The following is a 17,601-nucleotide window of genomic DNA, read 5'->3' on the forward strand; positions in this document are numbered from 1 at the left end:
ATTCCTGCGATGTATCGCTTACCGGGCTGCTTACTGTAGTTTTGATAAAATGGCTATTTTATCTTGTGCAGATCTAGGAGTTCTCTAAATTCTGATCTCTTTATAACTCCACCCACACCACTGATTGGCAGTATTGTGCATTCCCAATAGGCTGCCAATCAGTGGTGGAGGCAGGGTTATACATAGCTCATGAATATGGAGGACTAAATGTCAGCAAGTTTACTAGTCCTGTAGTAATAATCTACTGCTGATAAAACAGTGATTTTATCAAAACTACAGCAAGAATCCCAGTAAGGGTACCGGCACACTTTAGCTCTGCTCCAGTGATCTCACCAGCGATCTGACCTGGTCAGGATAGCTGGTGCGTCGCTACATGGTCGCTGGTGAGCTGTCAATCAGGCAGATCTCACCAGTGACCAGCCCCAAGCCAGCAGCGACACATGGAAGCGATGCTGCGCTTGGTAACTAAGGTAAATATCGGGTAACCAAGCGCTTGGTTACCCGATATTTACCTTGGTTACCAGCGCACACCGCTTAGCACTGGCTCCCTGCACTCCTAGCCAGAGTACACATCGGGTTAATAAGCAAACCGCTTTGCTTATTTACCCAATGTGTACTCTGGTTAGGAGTGCAGGGAGCAGGGAGCCGGCACTGGCAGCGTGAAAGCGGCGGATGCAAAGGGCATCGCTTGGTTAACCGATATTTACCTTGGTTACAGCTTACCGCAGGCTGCCAGACGCCGGCTCCCTGCTCCCTGCACATTCAGATCGTTGCTCTCTTGCTGTCAAACAGTGATGTGTGTTTCACAGCAGGAGAGCAACGTCCAAAAAATGAACCAGCACTGTGTGTAACGAGCAGCGATCTCACAGCAGGGGCCAGATCGCTGCTCAGTGTCACACACAGCGAGATCGCTGATGAGGTCACTGGTACGTCACAAAAAACGTGACTCAGCAGCGATCTCGCTTGCGATCTCGCTATGTGAGAAGTACCCCTAAGTGACACATCACTGAAATCAGGGACTTTTTCTCCATATTATTCTCAGAGTAGGTGGTAAAAAACAAGTGACAGATTCTCTTCAAAGCTTTGCCAATTGTTTCATAACTAGCGCAGAGTCAAATCTGATATTTAATACAATGTAATCTATTGACCTTTTTGTGACCTGGAATAATCTAGCGATACCTGTAGTCCTATGTAAAACCACAGATACTCAGTGATACCTCAAAGCTGGGTTGTGCCAAATGACAAGCTTAGTTGTGGTAAGAGGATCATCTCTGTAGAGGGGGCAGTAGGGACACATGTCACAATACATGTGTGCTTGATGGAAGCTTTGTTTGCTCTTTGATCACTTTTGCAAGTGATTTTCCTGCATTTTGGGACATGGCAGCTTTAACAGAATGTTTCTACAACGGAAACTTAATAGCCTAGATTAGGAATGAGTTTTACCATTTCAGTGCTTTCCGAATAGCGCACTTACAAATAAGCACATGCAATAGAATCCAGAACTAGACGATAATTCAAGAAGCCGCTGCTCATTTAAGGATTAGCTCTGGCACTAGCCATGATCCTAGAAGAGTGGGTGTGATATTAGACACAGTCACTGGCAGTAACATCAGACAAGATCATGGAATCCAAATACTGAATAAATGCGGCATCACACAATGTCAGGCAATATGACATCCTTCAGCCACGTAATGTGATATCAGCCACTTAGGGAGGACTGTGAGCACGTCCTGATGGACTTCATATAGGATATGTGGCAATGCAGTTACAAGGTAACATATGGGACCAGTTTGGAGCAACGCTGCGGAATTGACGGATTGAATTGTCAAAATGCTGGAAGAAGAAAAGCTATGAAGAGCATCATGGAGATGGTAGGAGAGAGAAGCCATTCGGTATGAGAGGGTTATGAGAACAGGAATGTGCAGACATACAGTAATATTGAGAAATAAAGAAGAACATAAAACATCAGTAATAAACAGGTTTTTTTTCTTTTTTTAAAAAATTCATCATATAAACTTACATATATTTAATTTAATTTAATGTATCTGCCTGACCTAATCTATTGTGCTGTGGGACTATAAAGATGTAGGACTCTCAGCTATAGTATTTATTGCTGGGCATCTCCTTTTATTGTGGCATATGTGCTGTGATCACATTTTCGTACTGGTATTTGTTCTGTGAAGAGAAGGACTTTAATAGGGCCTCAATGATACTAGTGTAACTAATACATATATACTTAGTGTATGTATACCAATCAGCCATAACAGTAAATCCACAAACCTATGTCCTACAAAGCAAGCTGCAGTACAATGTGTATGCCAACATAGTTCCATCATGGCCAACATTATTATTATTTTTTAGCATTTTGTTTTACCATTTCTTTTCTGAGGGATTGGACCAGATGGGCTAGTGTTTACTCCCCACACATACCAAAATGAGCTTTAGTTGCCAGTGAGCCTGGTTCACTGGTCGTCCTTTCTTAGACAACTCTTGGCACGTACTAATAAGAGATGATCAAATTGATTTTATGCCAATCAGATTGGATTCAAATTTCCTGAAATATGCAGGTCCCTGAGAATTCGAACAACGAGCGTTTTGATTCAAGCCAATCGGCAAAAAATGTCTATCACCGTTTTACACATTTTAGCCTTCTCCCTCTCTCTCATATCCTCAATATTTCACTTTCTCTCCTTCTCTCTTTCTCCATTTCTCTCTCCATGTCATTCTCTCATTTTTGTTAAAAATAATTGCTAAAGCTAGAGAATTCAAATTTTAAAGATTTGATCATATCTAATACTAACCACTGTATAAACAAGAATACTCCACAAGAGCTCATGTTTTGGAAATTTTCTGACCCATTCATCTAGATGTTAGTTTTTTTTCAGATCTTTCCGCTTGCCCATTTTTCTCCTAATTTCAAGAACTAACATTTTATTTGCAGCCTAAAGTATCCCAACCCTTGACGGTACTATTGTTAAGAGAATCCATTCGCTTCATCTGCCAGAGGTTTAAATGTTATGGTTGATTGGTTTATATTGTAATGTAGTTCTAATCACTATCCAACAACAAGTTGAGAGTGAAGTGCTCCTTCATTATAAAGCCTCTGTGTAATGACCTGATTCACTGTCCTTCCATCATCCACCGCTCCCCAGTTCCATACTCACACAAGAGCAGCACATTATGACAATAATAAAAGACTCCATGACACCTCCAACTCCCACAACCCAAGTAAGACGTAGGAAAAGGATGACACCAAAGATGTTCTGTAAGCAGGGCAAGTAGACACCCATGAAGGTTCCCATCCTCGGAGCCTGGGATAAAGGATAAGAATATAAATTCTTATTTGCGAAACCAATACAAACGTATATGAAAATGTAATACAGGTAAACTGTAAAAAAGGTATGGTGCAACAATTCAAACTATAAAAAGGTCATAAGAGAGGTAGAGCCCTGGCATAAAGACATGATCAATAATAATTAGTAATAACCACCAAACTTTGGACTAAAATATAGAATGCGGAACATTACGTTTAATGGGATTTTCCAGTAAATATAGCTAATATATATACACAGTTTATTATTATAGAATGTGTGACCAGAGCAGGGTATGAAGGGACCAGCTTAAAGGGTTTTTTAAAGGCTAAGCCATTTTTTTCTCTTTCATAGGTGATAGACAAAGAAAAAGGCTGGCTTAGCTATTCATTTTAGGAGTCAACTAGCTCCTTTGTACATTGCTCTAACCACATGCTAACACAGGAAAAAGTACACTTGACTAATACGGTAGAGTCGGTGTTATGGTGGGAGGGGTAAATGGGGCAATTGCACAGGGAACTCTTCTCCTGTGTAAGAATCCAATGGCCCATTCAGTCCATGGGTTACCTGCCCTTACAAAGCAGAAACTGCACTGATAGTGTCAGCCCTGTATTATTAGTGCAGTTTCCGAGGTTAGTTAGAAGGGTAGAAGAACCTATGGTTCACCATGGTCACACGACCAAGGGTCCTTCCACCGGCTTGAGCTTGGAGGAACTGAAGAGTTGGAAAAAGACTGGTATATCCTTTACATTCTCCCTATGTACATAGTATAGATTGTGTGTATATAGAGTAGAATATGTGTGAATATAGCATAAATTGTGGGCGAATTGTGTAGATTGTGTGCACATACCTTAGATTCTGTGTATATATATATATATATATATATATATATATATATATATATATATAAAATAAATACTGTGCACTCATATATAGCAAAGGCGCTGTGTCTGTCACAATCAGTGTCTGCGGCTGCTTTGAGGTATGTAGAAGAGTACAACTTCTACTATATGGATAATATTTATTATTATTCCAAAAAAACATCTATGAAGGTTGCATATACATTCTATTATTGAGTGCCAAGGCGGTAAATAAATACTAAGAAATATGGAATACCAGTCAGAGACCTACCAGAATATGAAATGTTGTCAGTAAGGTTCAAGTGTCAGACAATCTAATCCATTTTAGATGAGAGGTCCTTCAGGGATTATAAGTTTGTCTGGCGATTCTCTCCATGTTGCTATTATGAACAGTAAAGCTTGGCTTTTAATGAACATGGTGTTCCCATGAGATTCTAGGGTAAGGTTTCATCATTTCTGCAATTTTCCCTTAGAAGTCTGAATGGTTTGTCACCCTTTATGTAAGGTTTCCTTGTTAGCAGCACGTAAGAAAAATACCAGTCACCTTTGACCAAACCATACTAATGTTAAAGTCACATTTATTTTCTTATCTCATTAAACCAGTGGGGGTTTTTTTAGGAACGAAAAATATCAATAAGGTAGATTATATTAGATTATATTGACCAGCAGCTTACAACATTTTTCATTTTCTTAAATGCATTGACTACCTAAAATGCAAAGATTTAAAAAGTACCTGGGAGAAAACAATCTGCCCAGGTACTTGCAGATACAGAAAATGCATAAGAAGGCTCAAGAAGTCAGAATATTTCTAAGTACTGTACTTAAAGGGGTGGTTCACTAATTAGCTTTCTAGCCACATTGATATAACGTTCAGAAACAAGGCTTCTCTCAAATACCTTGTGGTGGCAATAGTGTCTCTGAGTGGTGCTATTGCAGTCCGTTCATCCCCATCACTTGACCCCCAGGCTCCGTGACCTCTGAGATCTGGTGATGTCACCTCAACTTCCAGCTAACTCGAAATCACTGAGGCCGACCCCAGTCTTCATGAGTGACTGGGCTGTGGATGGAGTTTTACCGCTCATCACAGCCCAGCATCTATCATGCTTGGGGCGCTCTGTACCGAAGGAGAGAACACGTGAGATGCTGGGCTGTGACGAGCGGTAAAACTCTTCCCACAGCCCAGATCTCAGGAGTCATGGAGCCCGGGCGGTCACGTGGTGGGGATGAGCAGACCGCAATAGTGCGGCTCAGAGGCACTACTGCCTAAACAAGGTATTTGAAGGAAGCTTTGTTTCTGAATGTTATATCGATGTGGCTAGTAAAGCTAAGTAGTGAACCACCCCTTTAAATACTTTGTTGTGTTCCAGGTATAGGTTTACGCAATACTCAGACACTTCAACTCTGTGCCTCAGTATTTTTTGGCAGTGGTTCCTACCTCCTGGCCTAAATGTGGTTGTCTTATAAACGTAACCATACATAATTGAAATTCAGTTCCCTGGCTATCTGCTGTTTTTGCCAGGATAAGTCTTGACTAGCCACAAATTTCAATACACATTTACTGGCAACCATTTAAAACAATGTGATGCCAAATTCTCTAGAGTCTTTTACTTAGTGGCCTTCTACTCTTCTGGCCGGTCATCAGGAGTTGTCTTGATGTAAAAAGACACCAATAGAAGTTAATATCTTCAAGAATCATAATGTCATTTAAAGGGTTTGTCCATTCTATCTATATATTAACTAATGTGTTGGATACATGATTTTTAATACTTACCATTATATATATATATATATATATATATATATACATATATATACTGTATATATAAAAGTATTACTGAATCTGCTCTTTTCACAAGTACTACCAGCTTATTGGCACATACAGCTTTATAGACTTATTTATTGGTAAATGCCACAAAATCACATCCAATTTTAAAAATGAAAGCAAAAGCGGACAACCCCTTAAAAGGGAATATAATAACCAAAGATGACCTATTGTTTGAATCAGGTTTTAGTGTTAAATGTTTTTTAAAAAGTTTTTGAAATGGTAATCTTGCAATGTTCACACTAACCACTAGGGTTTTTTTTTACACTCAAACTTCCTAAGTTTTCAGGAGATTACAGGAGTTTTCTTATCATCAGAGGCAGGACAACAGTGACAGGTGACACCTCCACACACACAGCTGATAACACAGGATCCATCAATTACTATAGGCGATGTCACAGCTGACCATGTTTCTCCCTTCACAATGACCTTTGACATTTATTTACAAAAGATAGGGTTGGGGTCTGACAATTGTGGCTATGTACATGTGTTGTTTCCTGAAACAACAGGCATTTACAATCTAAAAAAAAAGATTTTCTATTTTTTTATACAGATTGTAGTTATATAAAAAAAATGGCAAAAATTAAAAAGAAAAGGCGTTTAGCATGCACATGGGTGTTTTTCTGATGAACGCTTCCCATTAAACATGACCTGCTATGTGAGTATGTGTAGGTCATAGAAACCTGTAGTTTACGGACAATACTGCTTGGGAGTAAATAAACCTTTATGGAGAAATTGCTTTTGTTCCCCATATACGAGATTTATATGCTATGTAGCAAAGCAGAAGACTATTAACTATTATAGTCCTGATGTGGACGTATTGTTCCTTAGTCACGTCTGTGATAAATAGTCATTTAAGCCACAGAGGCTGACACTATTATTTATATTGCTTGGGTAATGGCCATGCTATTGTGGGATTATAATGACTTTAATTGATTTGACCTACTCAGATTGCAAGTATTAATTATTGTATATCTTTCTCTGGCTGCTTTAAAACTATGCATTTCACTGAATCATTTGGATCTTCATATACATATACTACAGTATAGAACATGAACAGCCTCATAAAACGACATTGTATTCCACAAACATTACTGCTTCTGGACCGTACAGGTCAATAGTCACCTAGGGAGGCTTACTTAAAGGCCACAACCTTCAAATTTCCCTGCAGCTAAGATTAGACAAGCCCTTCTGGCCATTCGCTCTCAGATCATTGAAGAATATTGATGCTGTTTGTACTAATCCTTCTGTATCCCATGCAGTCAGATGAAAGAAAATTCTTTATAATTACACTCACTGTATGGATCATTGGCTTGATGGTATTCTTCTGATACATTTAAAAGATAGGCTAAACCAAGAGACTTCTGGATAGAAATGTATGTGTCAACTGGTGATATATAACAGAACTCATTCAGACGACCGTATAAATCAGACATGGGATATCAGATTTTTTATCGGATAGCACACTGAGCTATGTTATATAATAAGGTGGTGCAGATGACTACTACTCATGTAGGAGAATGTGGCGAGGCTAATCCTGCATAGGGGTCCATCGGCGAACTTACATGTTCCCCTGTGGGTCAGTCTGAGCCTGATGGTGTCCAGTATACATGCGGAATAGTAAAGGTCAAGAGATGCTGAGCAAATTTAAATATTATTTTTGGTGAAAATAATTAGTATAACATGAGTTTAGTTGTTAAAAGTGAATGATCCTATCAAAGGGGTACTCCGGGCTCAGGACAAATGTCGGCAGTCACTCTATGTAACTCCAACCTGCCAAATTGTAATATTGTGCAGTATGCACCCTGTCACAATACCACAATATTCCTTGTGCTAGCAGGGGGTCAATTGCAATTTACATATTTGCAGTCACATGCCAACTAGACGTGTTCAGCTTCTCTCCATAGAAGTGAACTTAACGAGGCCAAATATGTCTAGTTGGAACTTAGGGGAGCTTTGCACACTACTCGGTGGGGTCAAATCGAAAGTGACGCACATCCGGCGTCGCAGTCGATATCGTAGTGTGCAAATCCTTTTTGATACGATTAACGAGCGCAAAAGCGTCGTTATCATATCATCGGTGTAGGGTCCAACATTTCCATAATGCCGGTGCAGCGACATGTACAATGTAGTTCCTCGTTCCTGCGGCAACATACATCTCTGTGTGTGAAGCCGCAGAAGCGAGGAACATCTCCTACCTGCGTCCCGGCTGCAATGTGGAAGGACGGAGGTGGGCGGGATGTTTACATCTTGCTCATCTCCGCCCCTCCGCTGCTATTCGCCGCCTGCCGTGTGATGTCGCTGTGACGCCGCAAGACCCGCCCCCTTACGAAGGAGGCGGTTTTCCGGCCAGAGCGACGACGCAGGGCAGGTGAGTGCATGTGAAGCTGCCGTAGCGATAATGTTCACTACGGTAGCTATCACAATGATATCGCAGCTGCATCGGGGGCGGGGACTATCGCGCTCGGCATCGCAAGCATCGGCTTGCGATGTCGTAGTGTGCAAAGTGCCCCTTACTACTGACTAGCACAGGGAATACTGGGAATCATGATATAGTGAATACTGCACACTGTCATGTTCACATAGTGTTTGCCGACTTTTGTTCAAAGCCAAGCCAACCTCTTTAATTACTGATGACAGGTGTCCTTTCGGGGTCTTTTCTAAAGTCTTACCTGAATAGGCTTCTTCTTTGCCCCTTCATTGTTTTCAGCTTCTTCATGCTCGCGCACTCCTTGGGTCAGGTTTGTGTAATTGGCCAAGCCACTTAGAAGTGAGGAGACCATTGGACTGGTGTCCATTTCTTCCTGAAAACATCACATTGAAAAATTTTGAGAGTTAATGAATTTTACAAAGGAAAAAAATAAGGTGAACATGCTTAATTTAAACGTTTTAATTAAAAAAGATAATGAGAGCATATCTATTGTTTTTGATGACTTTTCACAAAAAAGCTGTAATACGTGTCCGTCTATGACTGCCATTTTTCACCAGTCTGTATCACCAAACTCTATCTCTAATTTTCAGTTGTGTTTCAGTTAGTGGATAGAGGTTTACTGCCAGGCGTGTAACTACAAAAGGTTCAGGGGTTGCAATCACACCTGGGCCCTGGAGCCTCAAAGTCCCTTTTGGCTTTATAAAAAGACCAATGCTATTAAAGACTTGTAATAATAGGGGGCCTAAAGTAACGCCACTGCTTATTGCTATGATGTCTCCTGTACATAGCACATGTACACCTGAAGGATTCCTAGTCTGTTCTCTATATGTTCAGAACAAGCTGCAGTATTATACAGCAGTACTGAGCATTGTATCTGTGATTCCCAATCAGCTAAACACTTGCTGCAAAGCAGCCTGTAACACAATCTGCCTCCCTTGCCTGTGTTCTAAATGTGCCCATCCCTTCCTCTTCCCCTTTCCTTTGACTTTAATGGGCAGTGATTAGTGAGGTGGTAGTCCATTGTTTTGAGCAAAATAGATATTTTGTTGTTTTTCAGAGTGGATTATGAGTTTTGAAAGTAGGTGGAGATAACTGATGTGGCTCATAAGTGGAGAAAGGAGATTTAGCTAATATATGTTACAGTGACCATTTCATTAAAGTAATTTACTCAGGTTTTATATGAAGGATATTTACATATGAATGGCAATTGTGTATAGGTAAATCAGAATTACATAGATTGTTGGAATGATGAATATATCAATAGAGGAAAAAATGGTCAGACCACATATAGATTATGCATTGAATTCCTTTCCAGTATTTCTAACCAAGCACAACCATAAATATGCATCAAGACAGATTCAAACCTAACCTACACAACAACTGAAGATAACAAGACTTGGAGTTGGGTATACTGGCTACAGAAAGCTTCATCAGCACTCAATAACAAGCAGCTGCTAAAACAAAATTATTAGGGTCCTTGAGAATATAGATACAAATGTCACACAAATATGACACATTTCCCCTAAATAAATGCAGTGTGAAGGTTTGGGCACCATACTGTAGAAAGAAATATAGAAAAAGAGCATGAAAAGACAACAAAGGGGATAATCCTCTTGTATAAGTGGCTTAAAGAGGTTGTCAACTATGCAGACTACCTTCTTAATCTGAATGTTTGCCCCCATTAAAATAAAAACACCTTCACTTAGTTCCCGTGCTGGCGCCGTTCTAGGTGTATCTTGACTAGCTCTCCCAGGGCTCACGTGACATTGTTACATCACACAAGCCCTGTGCCCAATCAGTGCTGGCTTCCCTCACCCTGCCTTTAAACGAATCGAACATCAAGAGGAAATCAGAGCTGTGGTTAGCTGCTCACTTCCTATTGATGTTTAATACGTTCGAAGAAGGGGACGGTGAAGCCAGCGCTGATTTTTTGCAGGGCTCTCATGATGCACTGTCATGTGAATCCCAGGAGTGCAAACTATGTAGGATATTAAAAACTGACCTTGATAGTACAATATTACAAAACGATCTGGATAAGATGTTAGAATGGGAAGACACTTGGCAAATGAGATTTAATGTTGATAAATGTAATGTAATTAATGCACCTAGGACGGAGTAATCCTATAGCTGCGTGTACATTAAATGGAAGTAAACTCGGGACTACAGAACACAAGAAGGACTTGGGTATTCTGATTACAAATAAGCTGAGCAGCAGTACTCAATGTCAAGCAGCAGCTGCTAAAGCAAACAACATTTATGGTGTATAAAAAGAGAGATTAGATCCCGTGATCCCAACGTATTGTTACCCCTCTATAAATCACTTGTAAGGCCACATCTGGAATATGGGATCCAGTTTTGGGCTCCACATTTTAAAAGGGACATTCAGAAGTTAGAGTCAGTTCAAAGGTAGCAACTAGACTACTACAAGGAATGGAAGGCCTCCCATATGATGACAGGTTGAAAAAGTTAGATATGTTTAGCTTAGAAAAAAGACGTTTCAGAGGAGATCTCATTTATTTGTATAAATACATGTGTGGTCAATATAAAGGACTGGCACATGACTTATTCCTTCCAAAGACAGTACTATGGACCAGGGGGCATACACTGCGTGTGGAAGAAAAGCGATTCCGGCAGCTAAATAGGAAAGGGTTCTTTACAGTTAGAGCAGTCAGACTGTGGAATGCCCTACCACAATAGGTAGTAATGGAAGATACTATAACAGCTTTTAAAAAAGGCTGGCTGATTTCTTCAGTGCACACAACATTGTTGGTTATAAATTACTAAAGCGGGCTTTACACGCTGTGATATCGGTCCCGATATCGCAAGTGAGGGTACTCGCCCCCATCTGTTGCGCGACACGGGCAAATCGCTGCCCGTGCCGCACAACATCGCCCAGACCCGTCACACATACTTATCTGCCCGGCGACGTCGCTGTGACCGGCGAACTGCCTCCTTTCTAAGGGGGCGGTCCGTGCGGCGTCACCGCGACGTAACTGAGCGGCCGCCCAATAGCAGCGGATGGGCGGAGCTGAGCGGGACGTAACATCCCGCCCACCTCCTTCCTTCCGCATAGCGGCCGGGAGACAGGTAAGGAGAGCTTCCTCGTTCCTGCGGTGTCACACGGAGCGATGTGTGCTGCCGCAGGAACGAGGAACAACCTCGTTACTGCTGCAGTAACGATTTTTGAGAATGGACCCCCATGTCACCGATGAGCGATTTTGCACGTTTTTGCAACGATGCAAAATCGCTCATCGGATGTGCGTCACCAATTCCGTGACCCCAACGAGTTCGCATTAGCGATGTCGTAGCGTGTAAAGCCCCCTTATGTGACAAAATGTAGAATTGGTGGAGGAGGGGGAACTAGATGGACCTAGGTCTTTTTTCAACCTATGTAACTATGTAATTATGTAAGTTCCAACACCGTTAAAATGGTGCCAGCATTGGAGGTGTGTATAAGTGTTTTTATTTTAACGGGCAACCACAGATTGAGAAGGGGTTGTCCAAGTAGTGTACAACCCCTTTAAAGTTAGATGTTAGCAGTATAAAGGCGATCATGCAAGCACACGACAAAGAACATTACAATGAACCAAGGGACACCATTTATTTATGGAACAAACAATGGGCTAATCATCTACATTATATAGGAAAGGGATCTTTACAGTTGGACTATTCACACTTTGTAATAAACACAAAACTTATTAATATGGTATACTACGACAACGTTCAGAAAGGGCTAGACAGTTGTCTTGTTGCTAGTGTTGATACTGAAGTTAAAATTAAATCACAATTATGGTTAGATTTATTTAATTTAAGGAAATGATTTGTCTGCCATGTGAGATGCAGAAAAAATAACTTTCCCTCATGAGATCAAATAGGCTACAATTGCCCTAAGGAAATTTGTTAATTTGTTTTCCTTCTGTTGGATCAAACAAACCCCCATTAAACCTTCTTTATTCTAAATAAACGTCTTACCTCAAACAGGGCCATGTTTTTTCCAGTGTCCATTTCTGAGCTGTTAATGAATGGGGAACTTTCCTTGGGATTTCCATCTCCTGAAGACAAAACAAATACGATCAGTGACCACATCATCACTATTCCAGGAAACATCCATCTGCCTTTCTTAGAATAATTTTCCTCAATTAATTTCTACTTTAATGATACATAAAAAAAAGCTATACCCTACAGACTGGCAAAAGCTCTACACTTTAGATTACATCTTTGGAAATGAAGTAGAGGATGATATAAATAACAACACCGCAAAGATAGCCTTAATGCCTACAGGGGAGTACTAGTACAAGAGGTCATGCTCTGAAGACAGACTATGGGAATCTTTGGACTAATAACAGACAAGAACGTTAGTGAAGTGTGGTGAAAGCATGAGGACATCTCCCAGCAGATATATAACAGCATCCTTTACACGGAGAGAAAAAACACAGTTGTTTTGATCTCAATGAACTGAGAATCAATTATGAAATTCTAAAGCAATAGGGCAAATAAATAAATACACATGATCTGCCAACAATTTTGTTCATGCTGTCATCATCATCCTCATTATTTCTTGATGACTACCATTGTACAGCTTTTCCTTCTCATCAATATTGAGTCTCTCTCGGGTATCTTTAAAGGGACACAAAATCGGTGAACCTCAGCATAACATTTCCTTGGCAGATTTATCAATAATCTTATAGGGTACTTTACACGCTGCGATATCGTTACCGATATCGCTAGTGAGCGTACCCGCCCCTGTCGGTTGTGCGACACGGGCACATCGCTGCCCGTGGCGCACAACATCACTAACATCTGTCAAATGGACTTACCTTCCCTGCGACGTCGCTGTGGCTGGCGATCCGCCTCCTTTCTAAGGGGGGTGGTTTGTGTGGCTTCACACGGCAGCCGTCCAAAAGAAGCGGAGGGGCGGAGATAAGCGGGATGTAACATCCCGCCCACCTCCTTCCTTCCGCATTGCCGGTGGACGCAGGTAAGGAGATGTTCGTCGTTTCACCGGTGTCACACATAGCGATGTGTGCTGCCGCAGGAACGACAAACAACATCGTACCTGCAGCAGCAACGTTATTAAGGAAATGAACGACGTGTCAACACGCAATGATTTTTCACGTTTTTGCGCCCGTTGATCATCGCTCATTGGTGTCACATGCTGCGATGTCGCTAATGGCGCCGGATGTGCGTCACTAACGACGTGACCCCGACGATATATCGTTAGCGATGTCGCAGCGTGTAAAGCACCCTTATAAATATACTGTGCATATATATATATATATACATATACAGTACAGACCAAACGTTTGGACACACCTTCTCATTCAAAGAGTTTACTTTATTTTCATAGCTCTGAAAATTGTAGATTCACATTGAAGGCATCAAAACTATGAATTAACACATGTGGAATGAAATAATTAACAAAAAAGTGTAAAGCAACTGATAATATGTCTTATATTCTAGGTTCTTCAAAGTAGCCACCTTTTGGTTTGATTACTGCTTTGCACACTCTTGGCATTCTCTTGATGAGTTTCAGGAGGTAGTCACCGGAAATGGTCTTCCAACAGTCTTGAAGGAGTTCCCAGAGATGCTTAGCACTTGTTGGCCCTTTTGCCTTCATTCTGCGGTCCAGCTCACCCTAAACCATCTCGATTGGGTTCAGGTTTGGTGACTGTGGAGGCCAGGTCATCTGGCGTAGCACCCCATCACTCTCCTTCTTAGTCAAATAGCTCTTACACAGCCTGGAGGTGTGTTTGGGGTCATTGTCCTGTTGAAAAATAAATGATGGTCCAACTAACCCCAAACCGGATGGAATAGCATGCCACTGCAAGATGCTGTGGTAGCCATGCTGGTTCAGTATGCCTTCAATTTTGAATAAATCCCCAATAGTGTCACCAGCAAAGCACCCCCACACCATCACACCTCCTCCTCCATGCTTCACGGTGGGAACCAGCCATGTAGAGTCCATCCGTTCACCTTTTCTACAAAGACGGTGGTTGGATCCAAAGATCTCAAATTTGGACTCATCAGACCAAAGCACAGATTTCCACTGGTCCAATGTCCATTCCTTGTGTTCTTTAGCCCAAACAAGTCTCTTCTGCTTGTTGCCTGTCCTTAGCAGTGGTATCCTAGCAGCTGTTTTACCATGAAGGCCTGCTGCACAAAGTCTCCTCTTAACAGTTGTTCTAGAGATGTGTCTGCTGCTAGAACTCTGTGTGGAATTGACCTGGTCTCTAATCTGAGCTGCTGTTAACCTGCGATTTCTGAGGCTGGTGACTCGGATAAACTTATCCTCCGCAGCAGAGGTGACTCTTGGTCTTCCTTTCCTGGGGCGGTCCTCATGTGAGCCAGTTTCTTTGTAGTGTTTGATGGTTTTTGCCACTGCACTTGGGGACACTTTCAAAGTTTTCCCAATTTTTCGGACTGACTGACCTTAATTTCTTAAAGTAATGATGGGCCACTCGTTTTTCTTTACTTAGCTGCTTTTTTCTTGCCATAATACAAATTCTAACAGTCTATTCAGCAGGACTATCAGCTCTGTATCCACCAGACTTCTGCAAAACACAACTGATGGTTCCAACCCCATTTGTAAGGCAAGAAATCCCACTTATTAAACCTGACAGGGCACACCTGTGAAGTGAAAACGATTTCCGGTGACTACCTTTTGAAGCTCATCAAGAGAATGCCAAAAGTGTGCAAAGCAAAAGGTGGCTACTTTGAAGAACCTAGAATATAAGACACATTTTCAGTTATTTCACATTTTTTTCTTACGTATTTCATTCTACATGTGTTAATTCATAGTTTTGATGCCTTCAATGAATCTACAATTTTCAGAGTCATGAAAATAAAGAAAACTCTTTGAATGGGAAGTTATGTCCAAACATTTGATCTGTACTGTATATATATACACACGTTAATGGTCTTAAAGATTCTGTATCTCCTTACACACACCGCCAGCTTTTAAAGGGAGAGTTACAGGCTGGGAAATGCTCCCTTGGAAAAGATATGCAATTAGCTCTTTTTCGCTAGGGCCACCTATTGTGGCCGCTGAGGGTGTGACGCTGACCGAACCCTTGGAGGGGGACCGGCTGATGTAAGCACTATATTAAGCTGGATGTGCATTCTTGATGGAGAGGAGATGCTGCTCCTCATGGGAGTGGGACAGGTGGGAGGAATCATTTCATGTAAAGAATGCCAGGATAAGGAATATTGTTATTGTATTGTGCCTAGTAGAAGAGACATTATTACAGTTTTGGGGCCAGTAAAGGGGACTTTATTACTGTATGAGAGCCAAGTAGAAGATATCATTACTGTATAGGGCTAAATGAGGGACAATGCCAGAGCATAAAGCCAATTGGGTGAAATTATCACTATATGGGTGCCATAGTGGGGAATATTGTTAGTGTATATAGGTAATTGTAGGACATAACTACTATAGGAGACATTATTACTGTATGGCGCCAATTGGGGGACATTATTACTGCATAGGGCCATATGGGGCACATTATTACTATAAAGTGTCAACTGGGGGGACATTATTACGGTATGGGAGACAGAACGTGAGACAGTATTATTCCATAATTGGGGACATTATCAATGTTCCCCATTGTTGCCCCAGTTTTATGAATGTAAACACTCTGACACACGGGTAACAGAAAAAAGGAAGACCTACTACAAGGAGACACCATACCTGCACCCTACTGGTCGCTGTACAGATGTACATACTACAAAGATCAACCAAGGAAAAAATTGTGAAAACATAACCTGCTGTAACTAAATAAAAGCATAGTGCATATAAACATAGGGTACTTGACTGTGTGTGTCCTGTTGGGACCCGGTCGCTCTCAGCCCTTAGCCACATTGAGGCCTATTTTAGACCCATGGTAAGGTTTTAATATTAGAGAGTGTAGGTACTATCCCAACTGGGTACACCTTGACGTTTGGTGGGATAGCTTTATGCTTTTTATGATCAAAAACAGTGTTTACCAAGTACCCTATGTTTATATGCACTATGCTTTTATTTAGTTACAGCAGGGTATGTTTTCACAATTTTTTCCTTGGTTTCTCTTTGTCTTATGGCCAGTGTGAACATGGTCTCACAAGTTCCATGTTATCCATCTCATACTCCGGCTCACTTTTTGTTTTTTTGTTTTTTGTTTTTTTTTGTTTTTGTTTGTTTGTTTTTTTATTTTTTTGTTTTTGTTTTTTTTTGTTTTTGTGTTTTTGTTTTTTTGTTTTTATACTACAAAGATCCTAGCCAGACAACTCAAAAACCTCCTTAGACCTAATTCCCTAAAAGACCAGCGAGGGGTATCTCATACATCCTGAAGAACCAGAGGGGAGGCCACAACACACTGCCAACAAGGACAAGGAGAGAGGAAGGCGTGCAAAAAGATACAAAAACCCAGAGTGAGAAAACGAAGACACGTTAAAGTAGAGAGGACAAACTAAAGAGAGTTACAAATAAGCGGAACAAGTAAAACCTCCCAAAAACCTAAAAGAGGTTAGAGGAAAAGAGGCTGGGAAAGAAAACAAATGTCTCACTGCAGGAATTAAACTGGTGTTTACACAATAGTAAAAACACCAAAAACTTTTTTACCTTTTTGCAAAAATGTATACACTAAGTACCCTGTTATCAAGCACTTGCAATTTATTTATTTATAGTCAGGGTATTTTTCCTACAATTTTTCTCTTTGGTTTGTTTACACAATAGGTAGCTAAAGGGCTGGAACTCATAACACAGGTATAGAGGTATAGCCAGCAAGGAAGTGTAGTGAAAGGTGAATATATAAAACCCAACTCAGAATGTGATAGGGCAGACCAAAATAGGAAAATGAGAAACACCTGAAGAGGAGCGAACCAAGAAGAAAGAACAAAGCCATTTGGAACCATCAACACTTGTACTATTGTACTTGAGTACAAAGACGGATATTACTCTATTAGTACAGAGGAGAACATTTCTATAGTGAGGGGGTCACAAAGAGAAATATCACTACTGTAATATATTTTATTTTTGGAATACTGTTACTGTGGGGTGAACAAAAGGGGGGTACTGTGGTACTTTTCTTCTTCATCTAGCACATTGCAGACATGAGTCATGGCTGGAAGAAGTCATAGCAGTAATCACCAGATGAAAAAGAAAAGCAAAAATGAACTACTTAAATTGGAGACATCACTGGT

The 17,601-nt window shown here is 40.9% G+C and overlaps 1 protein-coding gene across 2 annotated transcripts in view; it reads right to left on the reverse strand.

Annotated features, from left to right (window-relative positions):
• The window catches only part of SLC12A5 (solute carrier family 12 member 5), a 123,864-nt gene that overhangs the window by 68,881 nt on the left and 37,382 nt on the right, over positions 1-17,601 (reverse strand). For both annotated transcript variants that reach the window (XM_075349749.1, XM_075349750.1), the window contains exons 2-4: positions 12,397-12,476; positions 8,666-8,797; positions 3,165-3,311 (exon numbers count right to left, since the gene is read on the reverse strand). In XM_075349749.1, the coding sequence (XP_075205864.1) occupies positions 3,165-3,311; positions 8,666-8,797; positions 12,397-12,476 (359 nt within the window). The remainder of the gene's footprint in view (positions 1-3,164; positions 3,312-8,665; positions 8,798-12,396; positions 12,477-17,601) is intronic.

This window comes from Anomaloglossus baeobatrachus, chromosome 5, assembly GCF_048569485.1.
Source record: "Anomaloglossus baeobatrachus isolate aAnoBae1 chromosome 5, aAnoBae1.hap1, whole genome shotgun sequence".
Classification (NCBI taxonomy): domain Eukaryota; kingdom Metazoa; phylum Chordata; class Amphibia; order Anura; family Aromobatidae; genus Anomaloglossus; species Anomaloglossus baeobatrachus.